General features: G+C 38.0%; 1 protein-coding gene across 2 annotated transcripts in view; it reads left to right on the forward strand.

Annotated features, from left to right (window-relative positions):
- olfml2a (olfactomedin-like 2A) overlaps positions 1-16,023 on the forward strand; it is a 54,774-nt gene that overhangs the window by 11,619 nt on the left and 27,132 nt on the right. For both annotated transcript variants that reach the window (XM_017432979.3, XM_037974540.1), the window contains 4 exons: positions 8,808-9,071; positions 10,450-10,557; positions 10,695-10,871; positions 15,013-15,256. In XM_017432979.3, the coding sequence (XP_017288468.1) occupies positions 8,808-9,071; positions 10,450-10,557; positions 10,695-10,871; positions 15,013-15,256 (793 nt within the window). The remainder of the gene's footprint in view (positions 1-8,807; positions 9,072-10,449; positions 10,558-10,694; positions 10,872-15,012; positions 15,257-16,023) is intronic.

Genomic DNA, 16,023 nt, shown 5'->3' on the forward strand with positions numbered 1-16,023 from the left:
GCTGGTGGAGTTCAGAGTTAAGAAGTAAAGAGTTATTGATTCCATTTTAACACCTCTAGATTTGATACGTAAACACTTTGTTTTAACACTGTATTTTAACTACTAATAATATACATCCCAGAGTTACATAAACAGAATGTGACTCTATGAGTGTAAAATTAACTCTGCTTTTGCACAAAGTCTGCTAACACCAAAACATTTAACACTTTTGAATTTGCTGTGTATTAGGTTGAGTTTACAACTCCGTGCAGGCCAGTCAAGTTCTTCCACATCAAACTTGCTCATCCATGTCTTTATAAACCTTGCTTTGTGCACTGGTCTGCAGTCATGTTCCCACAAAGTTGGGAGCATGAAATTGTCCAAAATGTCTTGGTATGCTGAAACATTAAGAGTTCCTTTCACTGGAACTAAGCAATTGAGCCCAACTCCTGAAAAACAACCCCACACCATAAACCCCCTGCAACAAACTTTACACTTGGCACAGTGCAGACAAGTACTGTTCTCCTGGCAACTGCCAAACCCAGACTCATCCATTGGATTGCCAGACAGAGAAGTGTGACTCGTCACTGCAGAGAATGCCTCTCCACTGTTTTAGAGTCCAGTGGTGGTGTGTTTTACACTACTGCATCTGATGCTTTGCATTGCACTTATGATTTGAGGCTTGGATGCAGCTACTCAGTCATGGAAACTCATTCCATAAAGCTCTCTACACACTGTTCTTGAGCTAATCTGAAGGCCACATGAAGTTTGGAGGTCTGTAGCTATTCACTCCGCACAACGTTGGTGACCTCTATTCACTTTGTGCCTAAGAATCCACTGAGTCCGCTCTGTGATTTTACTTGGCCTACCACTTCATAGCCAAGTTGCTGTCATTCCCAATTGCTAGAATTCCATGAAGGAATGCATATCACCCACCACATTAAATGCCAGAGTTTTAGCTATCACCTTATGGAGAGAAATGATGGAGTTGTAGTGTTTGGGTCAAACCTTGACTAAAGTACAACCATTTTTGTATTGACTAATGTTGACTAGCTGTTGTGGCCATCTTTAATTGTATTGATTCCAAAAGTTAATCAGTTGTAGAGGTACATCTAATAATTACTTCCTGGAAGTTTTATTTAAATCTGTCTAGTTTTGTTTTTAGTTCTAGTTTTTAGTTGTTTATTTGAAGCTTTGCTAACAAACAAGTTTGACTCCAATAGTTTTTTGCTAAAGTTTTAAACAAAGATCTTGTGTAATGTGTTGCCCATGGAGTATGTGATGTGAATTACCCTGGTTACCGCCACACCACATTTTAGCACAATATCTGGAACATTGATTGAATTAGAGATATTTTGGGGTTTTATGAGGTCTATTTGCTGTGATATCCATCTTGAATTGACATGACTCCAAAAGTTAATCAGTTGTAAATGTATATCCAATAATTATTTCCTAAAAGTTTTAATAAAATCTGTCCAATGGTTTCTGGCCTGTTTTCTGACAAAGTTGACTTGAAATAGTTATTGACAAAATTAAAAGAAAGATCCCGTACAATGTGTTGGTGCTCAGAATCAGTTGCAACTACTATCACACCAAATCTTAAGTCAATAACTGTAAAACTGACTTGAGTTTTAGCCATTTTTGTGTTTTCTAAGGTCACTTGTCTGTCTCAGCCATCATGAATTGGTTTGACTTTAAAAGTCAGTAGGTCATAAATGTACATTCAATCATTTATTCTGAAAGGTTCATTGAAATTAACCTAGTAGTTCATGAGATATTTTGGCAACAGACCCATAAACACATATACTGACACAGGCACAAACATTATCATCTGCCTTTGCCTAAAGTGCCAGGGAATAACAAGAGTAGGTAGCATCTCTAAACAAGCAAACAGATGTTGTTTAGCTGCAATCTCATGATTCTTCTTGAAACTGTGTTGATTAATTATTACAAAAACATTATCACATTTTTACATTTGGTATTTTACTACAAGCAGGAAATGTTACCAGTGGTGGATCAGTGGAGGATATTTGCAAATGTCTACATTCTAAATGTGAACAATTCAGTGCTGGTTGCTGTGTTTATGTTGTGTTTATCAGATTAGAACAAGTCTGTAGAACAAATTTGTTCAACAATAAGGGCATCTCAAGATGAGAATCCCAATTGCATGAATTATTTTAATGAATCAAGACTGAATCTGAATCTAGCATTAGAGTAGGCAGGCCACATTGTTGTATTAGCAACCTGTTTATATGACCCCTAACAATCAGTGAATCGGTGCGCAAAGGTGTGTGTAGGGGTGTGTGACTGACTGTATATATATATATATATATACATGCATATACACACGTACATACATCCACATCCACATATACATATATATACACATACACATGTACACATACATAGATACATAAACATATGAAAATACATTAAAACTGCAAAAAGTCAAAAATTACAATAAAAATAAACAACACAAATTACTATATATATATATATATATATATATATATATATATATATATATATATATATATATATATATACATATATATATATATATATATAAACATATTCATTCACACATATAAATACAAATCATCTCACCCTGGTATGATTTAGAATTTGGTATAAACTACCTGACAGATGAACAGGGGTATCAGTTTATGGGTATTCTTCATTAATAAGGTGTGGTCTTGTCACATATGGCAATAGACATAAACCTCGCTCTTTTTTCTTTTTCTTCTTGCATATGTCGAATGTTGAATAAAAAACACATCAAAAACAACTACATGCTTTAAACATTTTTCCTGAGCTGACATTCAAAAACTAATCTACAAATTACCTAATAGTCATGTCCCAACTCTGTGATAATTTGACTGGGAAATTACAGAACAAGATTAGTCATTTTGCAAATTGGAAGGAGCAGCAGAACAATAATTGTAGTAGAATCTTCTAGTGGAACCTCTCTTTGTCAACTTTTTTATATGGAGATTTGGAGAACCTTTGTTAAGCCTGAGAAAATGACAAATAACAGCTAAGCCTGTTTTAATAAATGTTATTGTCTTATTGTATGATATATGAAGCTGAGAAACAAAACAAGGACGCCATAAAGTCTGGTTGGTATGAGAATCTTCCGCCCAAATCAAATTGACACAACTAAATAATTAACATATGGAGTGTTTAATAGCAGATGACACACAAAGACTGCAGAGAATTGTGGCTGTTTGAAGTGGGGATGTCCAAGTTAATGTTATAATATTTGACTCACTGAGATCTTCCTACAGAATTCTGGTTGTCTTTGGAGCAAGCCGCTGCAGATTTAGTAAGAGTAAGGCGGGAGTCATGATGCAGGTGGTGGTGCTAGGGGCTTGTTAGTTAAGGAATGTGGGCTGAGTGATGGAGAAGGTGCAGAGGGTGGGGGCAGGCGGGAGTCCTGCGTGCAAATCCTGACCCATGTCAAGCGAAAACCAGTGGGTTGATAAATGCTACAACCACATGAAAACATTGTGGATTAGCAGCTTAAACTTCTTCAAATGAGGCACTGCTGTTGGCCCCACTGGGTTACATTATTCAGCCCCTGTTGAATTTAAACGCTGCCCCATCTTGTGTCACTGTCAGGCGCAGAAGTCAGAGAAATTCCAGTAAGATTTACTTTTGCAGTTCACATGGTGTCAGGAAGCCTTTACCTCACCAACTTTTCTGCAGAAGAGAGATCTGTCAGCTGCTTATTGTGATACTTCTGACTCATTCTGTCAGTCAGAGTAGTTGCTTTCTTATGCTGTCAAATCAACATGTGCTGTTATGCATAACTAATAATCCCACTCCTCATGCAAGGCTGACCTACCAGCATGAGAACAGGCATCACAATTCAGAGTGGTAATAATTAAGGGTACAGAGCTTTTAACGCATGGTTTGAGCTTTGACCTCTCAAGTGCAGTCAAGTTTTAGGTCAAAAAGAAACAGCTCAAATGTGAACTGATGTCTGCACAATTTGATGGAGAGTGCCTGGATAGACCTGCAGAGAGCTCTATTAGATCACTTGTTGCACACTTTAAAAAATAACCAGCCCTGACGGTGTCAAAGCTAAACCACAGTTCTACTCAGAACTGTTCAAAACAAAAGGTGTGTTACACAAAAGGCTGCTGCAGTCATTATTAGTCATTTGTGTTTTGGTTGCATTGGCCTGTTGTATCCATGCAAACAAGGATTTCCTCCCTTTGAGTGCTATATACCAGCTGGGAATAAAAAGGAACAGTGGCAAAGGCAGGCCGGCTCAGCTCCATGTTTATGTACTCCTTGAAATGTTATGAATTGCTTGCTCTCCTTTTTATTCTAAAAATGTGCAAAAGTGTGCAAGAAACACCTGATTAAGCCCATCAGAGTACAGGAATTTTAAACATGGCCTGCATGCCCTTTGAAATAATTTCCTGTCAAAGGTATTCCAGACCAAAGTAGGACCTACATTCCAGTCCAGAGAGTGCATCTGATATCTAATCTAATTAACAGTGCTCATGATAAACAGTCATACTGTTACCCTGGTACAATGGAGGAATTTTATCAGCAACCCAAGTCTGGAGATGAACTGTGAGGTCAGTGGTTCAGACAAAACAACTGGAATTAGAATGGGGATGTGAACTAGCTGAGCACAAAGTGTATCAAGCACTCACCACTTTTGGGGGTACATATCTAAATTCCTGCAGACTTTGTGTCCAGATTTTGAAGCCTTCAGTCACTTCAGCATAGAAAGGCACCAAAACACACTGACAACAAATTCTTTTTTAATTTTATACTTAAGGTTTATTTTAATGAACTCTTGAAAACTTTTAAACATAACCATGGCTCTGTTTTAAAGGTGGTAATTTATTGAAATCAAAAAGATGCAAATCAAGCTGTCAATGTGGCTCCCACCAAAATTCCACACATTGTAAAAAAATCCATTCATAAGCACAAACAGATAATCTTCTAATTAATAGTGTGTGTTTGGTGACATCAACCACAAGTGGAATGACTGACACTGCCAATGCCTTTTCCCCAGATGCTGTTTTTACACATATGTTTATTGAAGCTGATAAGATGCTACAGAGCTCTTCACAGTTCAGACCTATAGTAACAGACTTTAAAATTTCCCTTTGAGAGTAAATAAATCATTTTGCCTTCTTTGTGCCTTTAATGTAGAAGATACTATATCAGATCATTGACAATGGTGCTAATAAACAAATTTATTTCAAGTCAGTTTATTTATATAGCATCAATTCACAACAAGAGGCATCTAGGGCACTGTACAAAAATATTCAATACATTATAAAATGTCAGTTAGTAAATGCTATCGATCTAAGGAAGCCAGCCGATTGCTTTGAATCTTCACTTTGTCACAATCTCCCATCCTGACAAGCACATTGGCGACAATAGAAAGTAATGACTCCCTTTTAACAGGAAGAAATCTTTAGCAGAACCAGGTTCAGGATGGATGGCCATCTGTCTCAACCAGCTTGGTTTTGAAGGACAAAAAAGGAACATAGACAAACAAAGAAAAAAAGCAGGGATGCTCATTATTTGCCCTTTTATGCATCTTCAGTACTTTTTTAACACCTTGTCTAATCTTCATCTTTAATACAGGGTGTTTAATGTAAAGGTGGTGTTCTGCCAGTAGCTATAGTTGAAACCAGAAGTTTACATACACTATATAAAAAGATATATGCATATTTTTCACACTGTCTGACTTGAAATCAGAATAAGCTTTTCCTGTTTTAGGTCAATTAGGATTTTCTAAATCATTTCTGTTTGCTAAATGCTCAAATAATAAGAGAGAGAATGATTCTAAGGCAATTTTTATTACTTTCTTCATAGTCAAACGTTTACATACACTTCATTAGTATTTGGTAGCTTTGCCCTTAAACTGTATGACTTGGTCAAACGTTTTAGATATTTTTCCACAAGCTTCTCACAATAGTTGGCAAGAACTTTGGTCCATTCCTCCTGACAGAACTGTTGTAACTGAGCCATGTTTGTAGGCCACCTTGCTCGCACATGCCTTTTCAGCTTTGACCATAAATTTTTCAATAGGACTGGGCTTTGTGATGGCTCCTCAAAACATTGCCTTTGCTATCTTTAAACCCCTTTGTAACCAGTTTGGCAGTATGCTTCGGGTCATTGTCCATTTGGAAGACCCATTTGTGCCCAAGCTTTAACTTCCTAGCTTATGTCTTGGGATGTTCAGTATTTCCACATAATGTTCTTTCCTCATGATGCCATCTATTTTGTGAAGTGCACCAGGCCGTCCTTCAGCAAAACAACCACACAACATAATGCTGCCACCCCCATGTTTCACAGTCGGGATGGTGTTCTCGGCTTGCAAGCTTCCCCCTTTTTCCTTCAAATATAACAATGGTCATTATGGCCAAACAGTTCAATTTTATTTTCATCAGACCACAGGACATGTCTCCAAAAATTAGGGTCTTTGTCCCTGTGTGCATTTGCAAACATTATTCTGTTTTTTTTAAGTAATGGCTTTTTCCTGGCAGAGTGGCCTTTCAGCCCATGTCGATACAGTACTCATTTCACTGTGGATAATGACACACTCTTACCAGCTTCAGCCAGCATCTTCACCAGGCTTTTGCTTTTGTTCTTGGGTTGATAATGCACATTTCGGACTAAAGCACGTTCATCTCTGGGACACAGAGCCCATCTTCTTCCTGAGTGGTATGATGGTTTAACATTCCCATCTTGTTTGTACTTGTGTATAATTGTTTGTACAGATGAATGAGGCACCTTCAGGCATCTGGAAATTGCACCCAAGGATGAACCAGACTTGTGCAAGTCCACAGTTCTCTTCCTGATATCTTGGCTGATTTCGTTTGACTTTCCCATGATGTTACACATGGAAATAGTGTGTTTCAGGTGTGCCTTAAATTACATCCACAGGTGTGTCTCTAATTAACTCAGATGTTATCAATAAACTTATCATTCCAAAGACATGACATCAAATGTCCCAAATTGTTTAAAGGCATAGTACTCTTAGTGTGTTTTAAACTTTTGACTTTGAAGAAAGTAATAAAAATTCCCTTAAAACATTCTCTCTCATATTATTCTGGGATTTAGCAAATAGAAATAATTTTGAAAATCTTAATTGACCTAAAATGGGAAAGGTTTATTCTGATTTCACGTCAGACAGTGTGAAAAAAATGAATATTTGTATTTTTATATAGTGTAAGTAAACATGTGGTTTTAACTTTACGTACAGTTGGGTATAACTGTAATGCTGTATATCTTTCTAATTCTCATTTTTATCATTCACTGCCAAAAGTCAAAGGCTGATGATGTCACTAAGCCTTTAATAGTTTTTCTGTGTTTTTGCTCAAATCAACAGTATTGAATACAGACTTCATTGTGTTGTAAAACATCAAAGGTTAATGTCATCAGTTAGGAAGACATAATGTTTATATTTGGAAGCGAAAAGGAGTCAGGAAAACATTGCTATTGTGCAGTTAATGTGACTTTTTCAACATTTTGTGCTGTAGACCAAAAAATTATAGCTTTTATTTAGTAAAAATTCCATCAAATCAATTTTTTTTTCCCCAAACATCCTTGTATTTTATCTGGTAAATCTCAACGGCCATCTTTACAAACAGTTGTTATATTTTATTTTAAACTTTACCTTGTTCATAGTATCTAATTGTCAGGATTCGGGTTTTTGTTGTTTTTTCTTTGTGATTTCCTTTGCAATTTGGGTCATTGTTTTCATGTTTTGTCTTTGTATTGTTTCTGTCTTTTGTGTTCTGTCATCATTCACTTTTTCTCTGTTTATCTCTTGTATTCCCACTACACCCATCTTCACCTGTTGCTAATTGTAATCACTCACCTGTACCCACTTCCCATAATCATCCTCAGCTTTAAAACCTGGTCATTCTCTCCACTTCCCCGTTGGTTCATTGTCTCTGGTATTTCTCTTGTTCCTTATCCTGCCTTGCCTTGTCTCGCCTCGCCCTTTTTTGTATTACTCAGGATTTTAGTTATGTTTAGTTTTGCTGCCACGTCAGCCTTTGTTTTGATTATCTTTTATTTTAATAAATAGGTTTGTTTTTGAAAGATGAGTCTGTGCTGTGGGTTCGCCTCCTTTTCCCCACATCATGTCACTAATAGAAGGAATAAACATGATATTGTGACATAAATCAGCTCAAACCAAGTTTTTTCCAGTGGGTAAACAGGATGGATTTTCAGAAACTGATAAAATGAAAAGATTTTCTCATTCTTCCAGTTGACCATCCTTGCCTGAATATTTTCTGAACTATGCAATAAAGCTGTCTGACTGAATTTTTGTGTGAAAGCTATCTCCACTTCATGTTAGCCTGTGTATCTCACATTGGAAATGTGGGGAATGCCCTGTACAGGCTGTCATGCCTTGCTTCTTGCTGTTTAGGTAAGCCATGATTTACCAAGGCCCCTTTCATCATACATGGCAGCTGGTGAGGCAGCTGAGTGAATTCTGTCATACCAGCTAACATTCAAAAGAGGGGAAGTGTGTGTTTATTTAAAAAAAACACTTTCCTTCCCCTGTTTTAGATGACTGGAAAAATCATCTCAGCTTTGATTTGTGAACGAAGGAGCAGAACATTTTAATCTGTACCCTGAGTCACTGACACATTTTGAGATTATAAAAAGTCATTCCTATGCCATTAATTCAGATGGTACATACAGCATAACATAGACAATAACAGTATGCTACATGTGGGTCAACATCACAGAAGATGAGAAGGCCATGCGTGTATGTGTTTGTGGGTGGGGGATTAGATTTGAAAAAGAAAGCTAATTGATGTTCTGTCTTGCAGATTTTTGGGGAGATCGAGCCTGTACGAATGACATCAGAAGGCTCAGACTGTCGCTGTAAATGCATCATGCGCCCTCTGAGTAAGGATGCCTGTCTGCGTCTGCGGAGTGGCAGTGTCCGTGTAGAGGACTTCTACACAGTAGAAACGGTCAGCTCTGGATCAGACTGTAAGTGCTCATGCACAGCTCCCCCATCCTCCCTAAACCCATGTGAGAATGAGTGGAAGATGGAGAAGCTGAAGAAACAGGCTCCTGAATTACTGAAGGTAAGAAGATGAAGCTTAAAGTTAGCGTCAGAGCTTCTAAATTTTTGTTACTAATACCAATACCTGTCAACTGCAGAGGGAGGTGCATTATGAAAGGTGCCATTACATAAGCATTAAAGCACTTGTTTTATTTTTTTGCCCATTATTCCTCAATTTTGTCATACTTTGTGTGGATTAGGACCCAGAGTGCAGACACAAAGGCACTTTGGATCGCCTTGTTGCCGAAAAGTGCTATATAAATAAATCTCACTTCACTTCACTTCACCGATTCACAAATAATTCACAGCCGTATTCTCTATATGGTATACCTGAAATGCCATGACAGGACACAAGAAAAAATAAAATAAACAAAAACTCTTTAATATTAAAAGGCAAAAGAGAAAAGAGAATCCAAAAACAAAACTATCTAGTTGTAATAGTCTAGGGCCAAGCGGGCAAGCAGCAAGAGCTTATGTGCATGGACTAGGAACCGTCTAGACAAGCAAGTGAATTCAGTTGGCCCACCTGGAAACCATCCATATACGCAAGAAAATTCAACCAGATGGCCCAGAAAAAATCCAGGCTGACAAGAGAGCTCAGATGGGGAGCCTATGCTCCACTTTGCAGACATGGCAGTTAAGGTGAGCAGCCCAGGATCAGGGTGGATGCCTGGACCAGCTGGCTGATGCCTGGATCCAATCAGATTCTGGAAGGTGATAGCTGTCCTCCCAGACCTAATCAAAGGCAGGAGTTGGAGAGACGTTGTCATCAGCCATGATCTTCTCAGACTCAGAGAATGGAATTAGAGGAGCGTTCGTGAAGTCATGTGCCAGCAGAGATCCCTACTCAGTTTGAAGTAGAGCTAGAAGGAGAGACCCAGATAAAAAATTTGGCAGCAGTCCGAGATGTAACACAGGGCCTGGTTGGGGGCTCAGGTGCTGCAGAGTGGTACCTTGTTGAATGCTTAAGTTGGTTTGGGTGCTGCTGTGGATACTTACCACTGTCAGTGTCAGCACCACTGGCAGGCTCAGGTGCAGCTTTGAAAAGAAATGTAGACTTCAATACAAGCAATTAGCTCAACTGTTTTAGTTTGGTATTCTCAGTATCACAACAGTTCACTAGAGCAAGGATTCCCAACCACGGTCCGTGAGGGCCTCTACCATGCATGTTTTCATTGTTTCTCTGCTATTCAGCAGGTATTCAAGTTCTGCAGAAGTCTGTTAATCACTCACTCATTCAAGTCAAGTTTGTCAAAGCAGGGAAACAACTGAAACGTGCAGGATAATGTTCTTCATGGTCCAGGGAATCACTGCACTAAAGGTCCATAAGGCAGTCTGGTTTGGGTTTAGGAGATTGTGACTAATTCTGGATCTTCTCCTTTTATGGCATGAATGAACAGCTCCAATCGATGGTGGACCTCCTTGAGGGAACCCTCTACAGCATGGATCTACTGAAAATACATTCCTACATCAGCAAGGTGGTCTCTCAGATGAACACACTAGAAGAGGTAGGAATAAAGTACACTTACTGCTTCTTTTTTAAATAGTCAAAGAGTTAGGAGGAGATCAGGTTCTCTGAACATATTTATATGAATTTGTTCATTATTTGGCATTACTTGCTAAAAGTTATGATTTTATCTTACAGACAATCAAGACAAACCTTACACGAGAAAATGAATTTGTCCGGGACAGCATGATGAGCCTCACCAACCAGTTTAAAAGATATGACAACTACTCCAACATTATGATGAGCATCAAGAAGGAGATCTCCAGCCTCAGCCTGCAGCTGCTGCAGAAAGACTCCTCAGAGAACAAAGCACAGGTTAAAACCAGCATGACGTGTGTTGTGTGTAGGGTGTTAATCAAGCTCAGTTCTTAATTAAAACTACAGGTCTTGTGTTCATTGAAGGAATGCTTATTGCCTTCTGTATTTCATGCCAGAGTCTTAGACTAAGGTTATCTTATGATGAGAAAGGATGGAGTTATAGACATTTTAGTCGTACCTTAGGAAAATAATGTTATGCTCGATCTCATGTGAGACCTTGCAAGATTTTAGCTCTTAGAGTGTGTGTCGAGGATGACTCTCAACTGCTACCACACCAAATTTTAGGTCAGTATCTTTAAAACTGGCTGAGTTATAGCCATTTATGTGCTTCCAAAGGTCTATTAGCTGTGACAGGCATCTTGAATGGGGTTGATTCCAAAAGGCAATTAGCTGAAGATTCTGAGAGATTCATTACAATTATCAAGTGGTTCATGAGAAATTTTGCTAACAGACAGGCAGAGTTGACTCCAAAAAGATTATGGCAAAGTTTTAAAAACAGGTACCAGTTTACAGTGGTTCATGAGATATTTTGCTTGGAAGGTGACATTTGACATACCTAGTTAATGTCACCAGGAACTGGCAAGCCCATGGCCTCACCTTCACCTGCCACGTGGCTTACAGAGCACCAAGCCTTTACAGCTCTTCGTGGAGCTGGTGGAATTGTAGGGAGATGGCTAAAACTAACCTAAAATTGGGTGTGAACAATCAGATAGACATTGTTATGGACAAGATAAACCTCCCAAAGATTACAGATGAGCAAAACGAGAAATAATATTGAAAATAACATAAGAGGAAATTCAATCAGCAATCAGGAGAACAAAGTAGGGGGGGGGGGGTCGCCAGGGAGTGATGGTTTCACTACAGAATGGTACAAAATTATGCAAGATCACTGATTCCAACACTACTGAAAACATTTAACTGGGTTCTGGAAAACAAAGAAATTCCGCCCTCACGGAAAGAGGGCTTGATTTCGGTCATACCCAAGGAAGGAAAAGAAAAATTAGATTGTGGGAACTATCGTCCTGTTAGTCTTTTAAACAATGACTATAAACTTTTCACCTCCATTTTATCTACAAGGACAGAAGTGATACTACCAGTTCTAATACACAAGGACCAGACTGGCTTTGCCAGACAGAGACAGAGTCAGGACAATATTAGAAAAACACTGCACATTATGAGACAAGTCACATGACAAAGACTAGAGGTACTGATATTAAGCCTAGATGCAGAGAAAGCATTTGACTCAGTGAGATGGTCCTTTTTATATAAAGTACTTTCAAAATTAGGCCACTGTATGTAGTAAGCCAAAGGCCAGAGTTAAAATTAATGGAGACCTGATGGATTCATTTATTTTAGAAAGAGGAAGAAGACAGGGATGTTGTGCGTCGCCGCTCCTTTTCGCTTTGTTTATAGAGCCTATAAGTCAACTGATCAGGCAAAGGTCAGATATAAAAATGGGTTACCCTGACATCTGGAGAGCAAAAATTGTCCCTGTTTGCGGACAATTTATTGATAAGTATATCACAACCTACACAGACGATCCCAAAATTAACAATTAATTTAGTCAAATTTCTGGTTACAAAATTAATATACACAAAACTCAAATACTAACATTTAATTATGACCCTCCACCTTTAATCAAAGCCGACTACAATTGGAAGTGGGATGCGGAGTCTATCAAATACTTGGGAGTCTCATTACCTAAGGACATATTGAGACTGTTTGAAATAAATTATGGCCTATTAAACTCAAAAATAAAGTCAGACATGCACAGATGGAATGTTATTCCTTTCTTAAGTTTAGAAGCCTGTATATAATCCATCAGGATGAGCACACTTCCACGAATGCTGTACTTATTTCAGTGTTTACAAGTCAAAATTCCACTTAAGCAGTTTTTAGAATGGGAAAAACTAATATAAAAGGTATTTGTGGCAGGAAAAGAAGGCCAGAATCAAATTTAGGATGTTACAATTAAGAAAAGAAAAGGGGGGAATGGGCCTTCCCTCTTTACAAGATTATTACTATTCAGCCCAATTGAGACTGTTAGTCTGCCTATGTTCTCCAACCTTTACTGCATCATGGAAGGAAATAGAAGGCACTAGGATAAAAGGTATCCCAATAACAGCCCTACTTAGTGACTGTAAATTACAGGAAGAACAGCAAATCCCAGAGGACTCCATAACAGGTAGCTGTCTGAATTCATGGAAGGAATTAGTAAAAATTTGTCCGAGTCATAGGCACATCAAGAATTATGAGGTGGTGTGCCTATGACTCGGACTTCGCTCCAAACAAAACTGACAACAGATTTAAGATATGGACCTCGAAGGGTTTAACGACCTATCATTCATTCACCCACAAAGGGTCATCTATGAGCTTTGAAACCTTGTAGAGAGATCATGGGCTGGGAAAGGAAGATTTTTTTAGGTACTTTCAGGCGAGACATTTTAATAAAAATTTAAAGGGGGTGTTGGAAAAGGGGGATCCAGGGTTCGTAAAAGTGTTTTTATCATTAATCAAACCCTGACAGGATGGCAAAATTATCTCCAAATTATATAAGGCCATACAGCTATCTAAACAGGAGAATACAGAATATATAAAGAAGAAATGGGAGAAAAAAATGAAAGTAACAATCACACAAGAGAACTGGGAGGGAATATGCCAACTGCAGTGGTTCTCACCCTGGATCAATGGATGGATTCTGCTGGAAAAATATTGTTAGATTTTTCGTTACGCCCATTCAGAGATGACATCAAGATAAAGCAGACACCAGCTGGAGACTCTGTGGGTCAGGGGGGCCAACCACTTCCACGTTTTCTGGGATTGTCATGTGATAAGACCCTATTGGAGAGAGATGCACAAGCATATCGAAAATGTGCTTAATGTGATCATTCCATTTATTTGGGAAACTTTGTATTTGGGGAACTTGCAAGTTGAAACATGGACAAAAGACTGAAAGAGGAAAATTTTATAGGATCTGGACCAAATGGACCAAGTATATAAAACCAACTACGTCGCACTTCATTTGAGCACACATGTGATTTGTGCTTTCTTTTCTTATGTCTTTCTTTGGTATCTATTGCTTGAAGTGGTGTGCTCCCCAGGTTTTGTTCAGTTGTAATTATGGTCAATATTGTTCATAATCGATATTGTTCATAACTGAATTTACATAACATAACATACATAACATTTACGTAATTCCTTGAAAAATGTTGATCTTAGTTTAAAACTGACATGAAAAATGGTGGGCAATATCCAGGAATATTGAGAATATACTAGCATTCCTAGCATTCAAGGAATGCTAGTTCTTTCATTTTTGATGATTTGCTGAAAGGTTTATTATATTAACAATTACATTTGTATATCAGCTAATACTCAACAATTATTTTTCTATTTTGTCAGGAAATTGTTTTGCACATTATTATGAGAAGAAGACTGAGCTGAATAAATTTCATTAATGTTGAGTTAAAATATGCTATAATTATAAAATGTTGGGTTGATCAGTTACTTTTTTTGAGTGATAATATATTTTAATTTAATGTGTTTTTGTCTTTTCAATAAAATTTGGCTCTCTCAACATGGGTGTAAATCCCTGGTGAATTGGGGGGGATTCCAAAAGTTGGTGTGTGTCCTGTTCTCCCTGTGGTTGTGACGGAAATGTTTCCTTTTGGATTTCTTTTATGTGTATGGATTTATATTAGATGCTTATTGGCCTGTTCTTATAGTTTATATAGCTCTATATTTTTGTAAAACTGAGAATAAAGTGTATGTTGTAAGTCACGTGACTACATGATGCGGAAGTAAGCACCACAATGAGACAAAAAAGTAGTGTGAATGAAGAAACAAACCAAAAAGTTTTTAAAAACAATATAGAAAAATATGTTCAGTGTGTTCTGTCAACCAGTCTACCTGGCCACAATGGTAATAATTATTTTATTTTCATTTCATTTTACAACAGTACATTAGACCATCTAAAGTACCCCCAAAAAAGAAATTGCTCTTAATAAATATCCCTGTTTACTGTCCCCCCAATAATGGAATAGAATTTTCTCTCACTGAATGTACACACGTGAATCATGTATTTGAATATAAAGCACACAAGCTAATGTAGTTAGCCTGACAACATCTGATGTCTTTGCAGGACACTCGTGATGTGAGAACCAAGACTTTAAAATTACCAAACAAAAAGACCCCTGCTGCCAACCCCCTGTCAAAGCCAACCAAAGAAAAGGCAGTGAAGCCCAAGAAAGAGGTCATTAAACCTGGGAAACCAGTGAAGCCTGACCCAACAGTGAGAGCTAAGGTGGTTAGTCACCAGCCTGGTGTGGTTAAGAGCATGACGTACTACAAGGCCTCCAAAGCTGATGAAGATGAACACAGAGGAGGTGAGACTCTTTAGTTTGGCTTCAACCATTTGTTTACTTTCCAAGCAAAGTAGGGTGTTCATAAAAAGCCAACCACTGTGAGCTAAAGCAAACAATATGCTTGCACTCCAGCTGAATTTACACTACCATCTGTGTGTGATCCGCAATGGGTGTTGAATAAGATCCAAATTATTTTTTTCGCAATCACATTCCAGAATCAGAACGAACCTACTGGCAAAGTTTCTTTTTATTCACCACTGCCATAAGGCAAAAGGTGGCTGATAATGTGTTTGCCCCTGTCTTTGTGTGCTCATATGTCTGTTTGTTTTTAAGAAATCTCATGAACCACTACACAAATTTTATTTGTAACGTGAAGAAAGTAATCTTTAGATGTACTGTACATCTACAACGGATTAGGTTCAGGTTTTTCTTTAAATTTTTGCCGTTACCTGTTTGGTAACGGCAAAAATTCAACTTCTTCAACTTCTTCTGTTAGCAAAATAATAAAAATGAACTTTTCAAGAAATAATGAGTCAATACACCTCAACATCTGGTTTACTTTTGGAGTCAACCCAACTTAAGATCACTACCACAGCCAACTGACCCTAGGGAACACAAAAATAGCTACAATTCAGTGTTCCAGATGTTGAGCCAAAATTTGCTGGTGTAGATTCTCAGTCATCCAGGCCATGGTAAATTAAAAAAAAAGTTAAAAAACAAAAACAACTGGACTTCTATTCTGTAGCTGAAGACGTTTCGCTTCTCATCCGAGGAGCTTTCTCAATTCA

The sequence above is a fragment of the Kryptolebias marmoratus genome, linkage group LG1 (assembly GCF_001649575.2).
Source record: "Kryptolebias marmoratus isolate JLee-2015 linkage group LG1, ASM164957v2, whole genome shotgun sequence".
Lineage (NCBI taxonomy): Eukaryota > Metazoa > Chordata > Actinopteri > Cyprinodontiformes > Rivulidae > Kryptolebias > Kryptolebias marmoratus.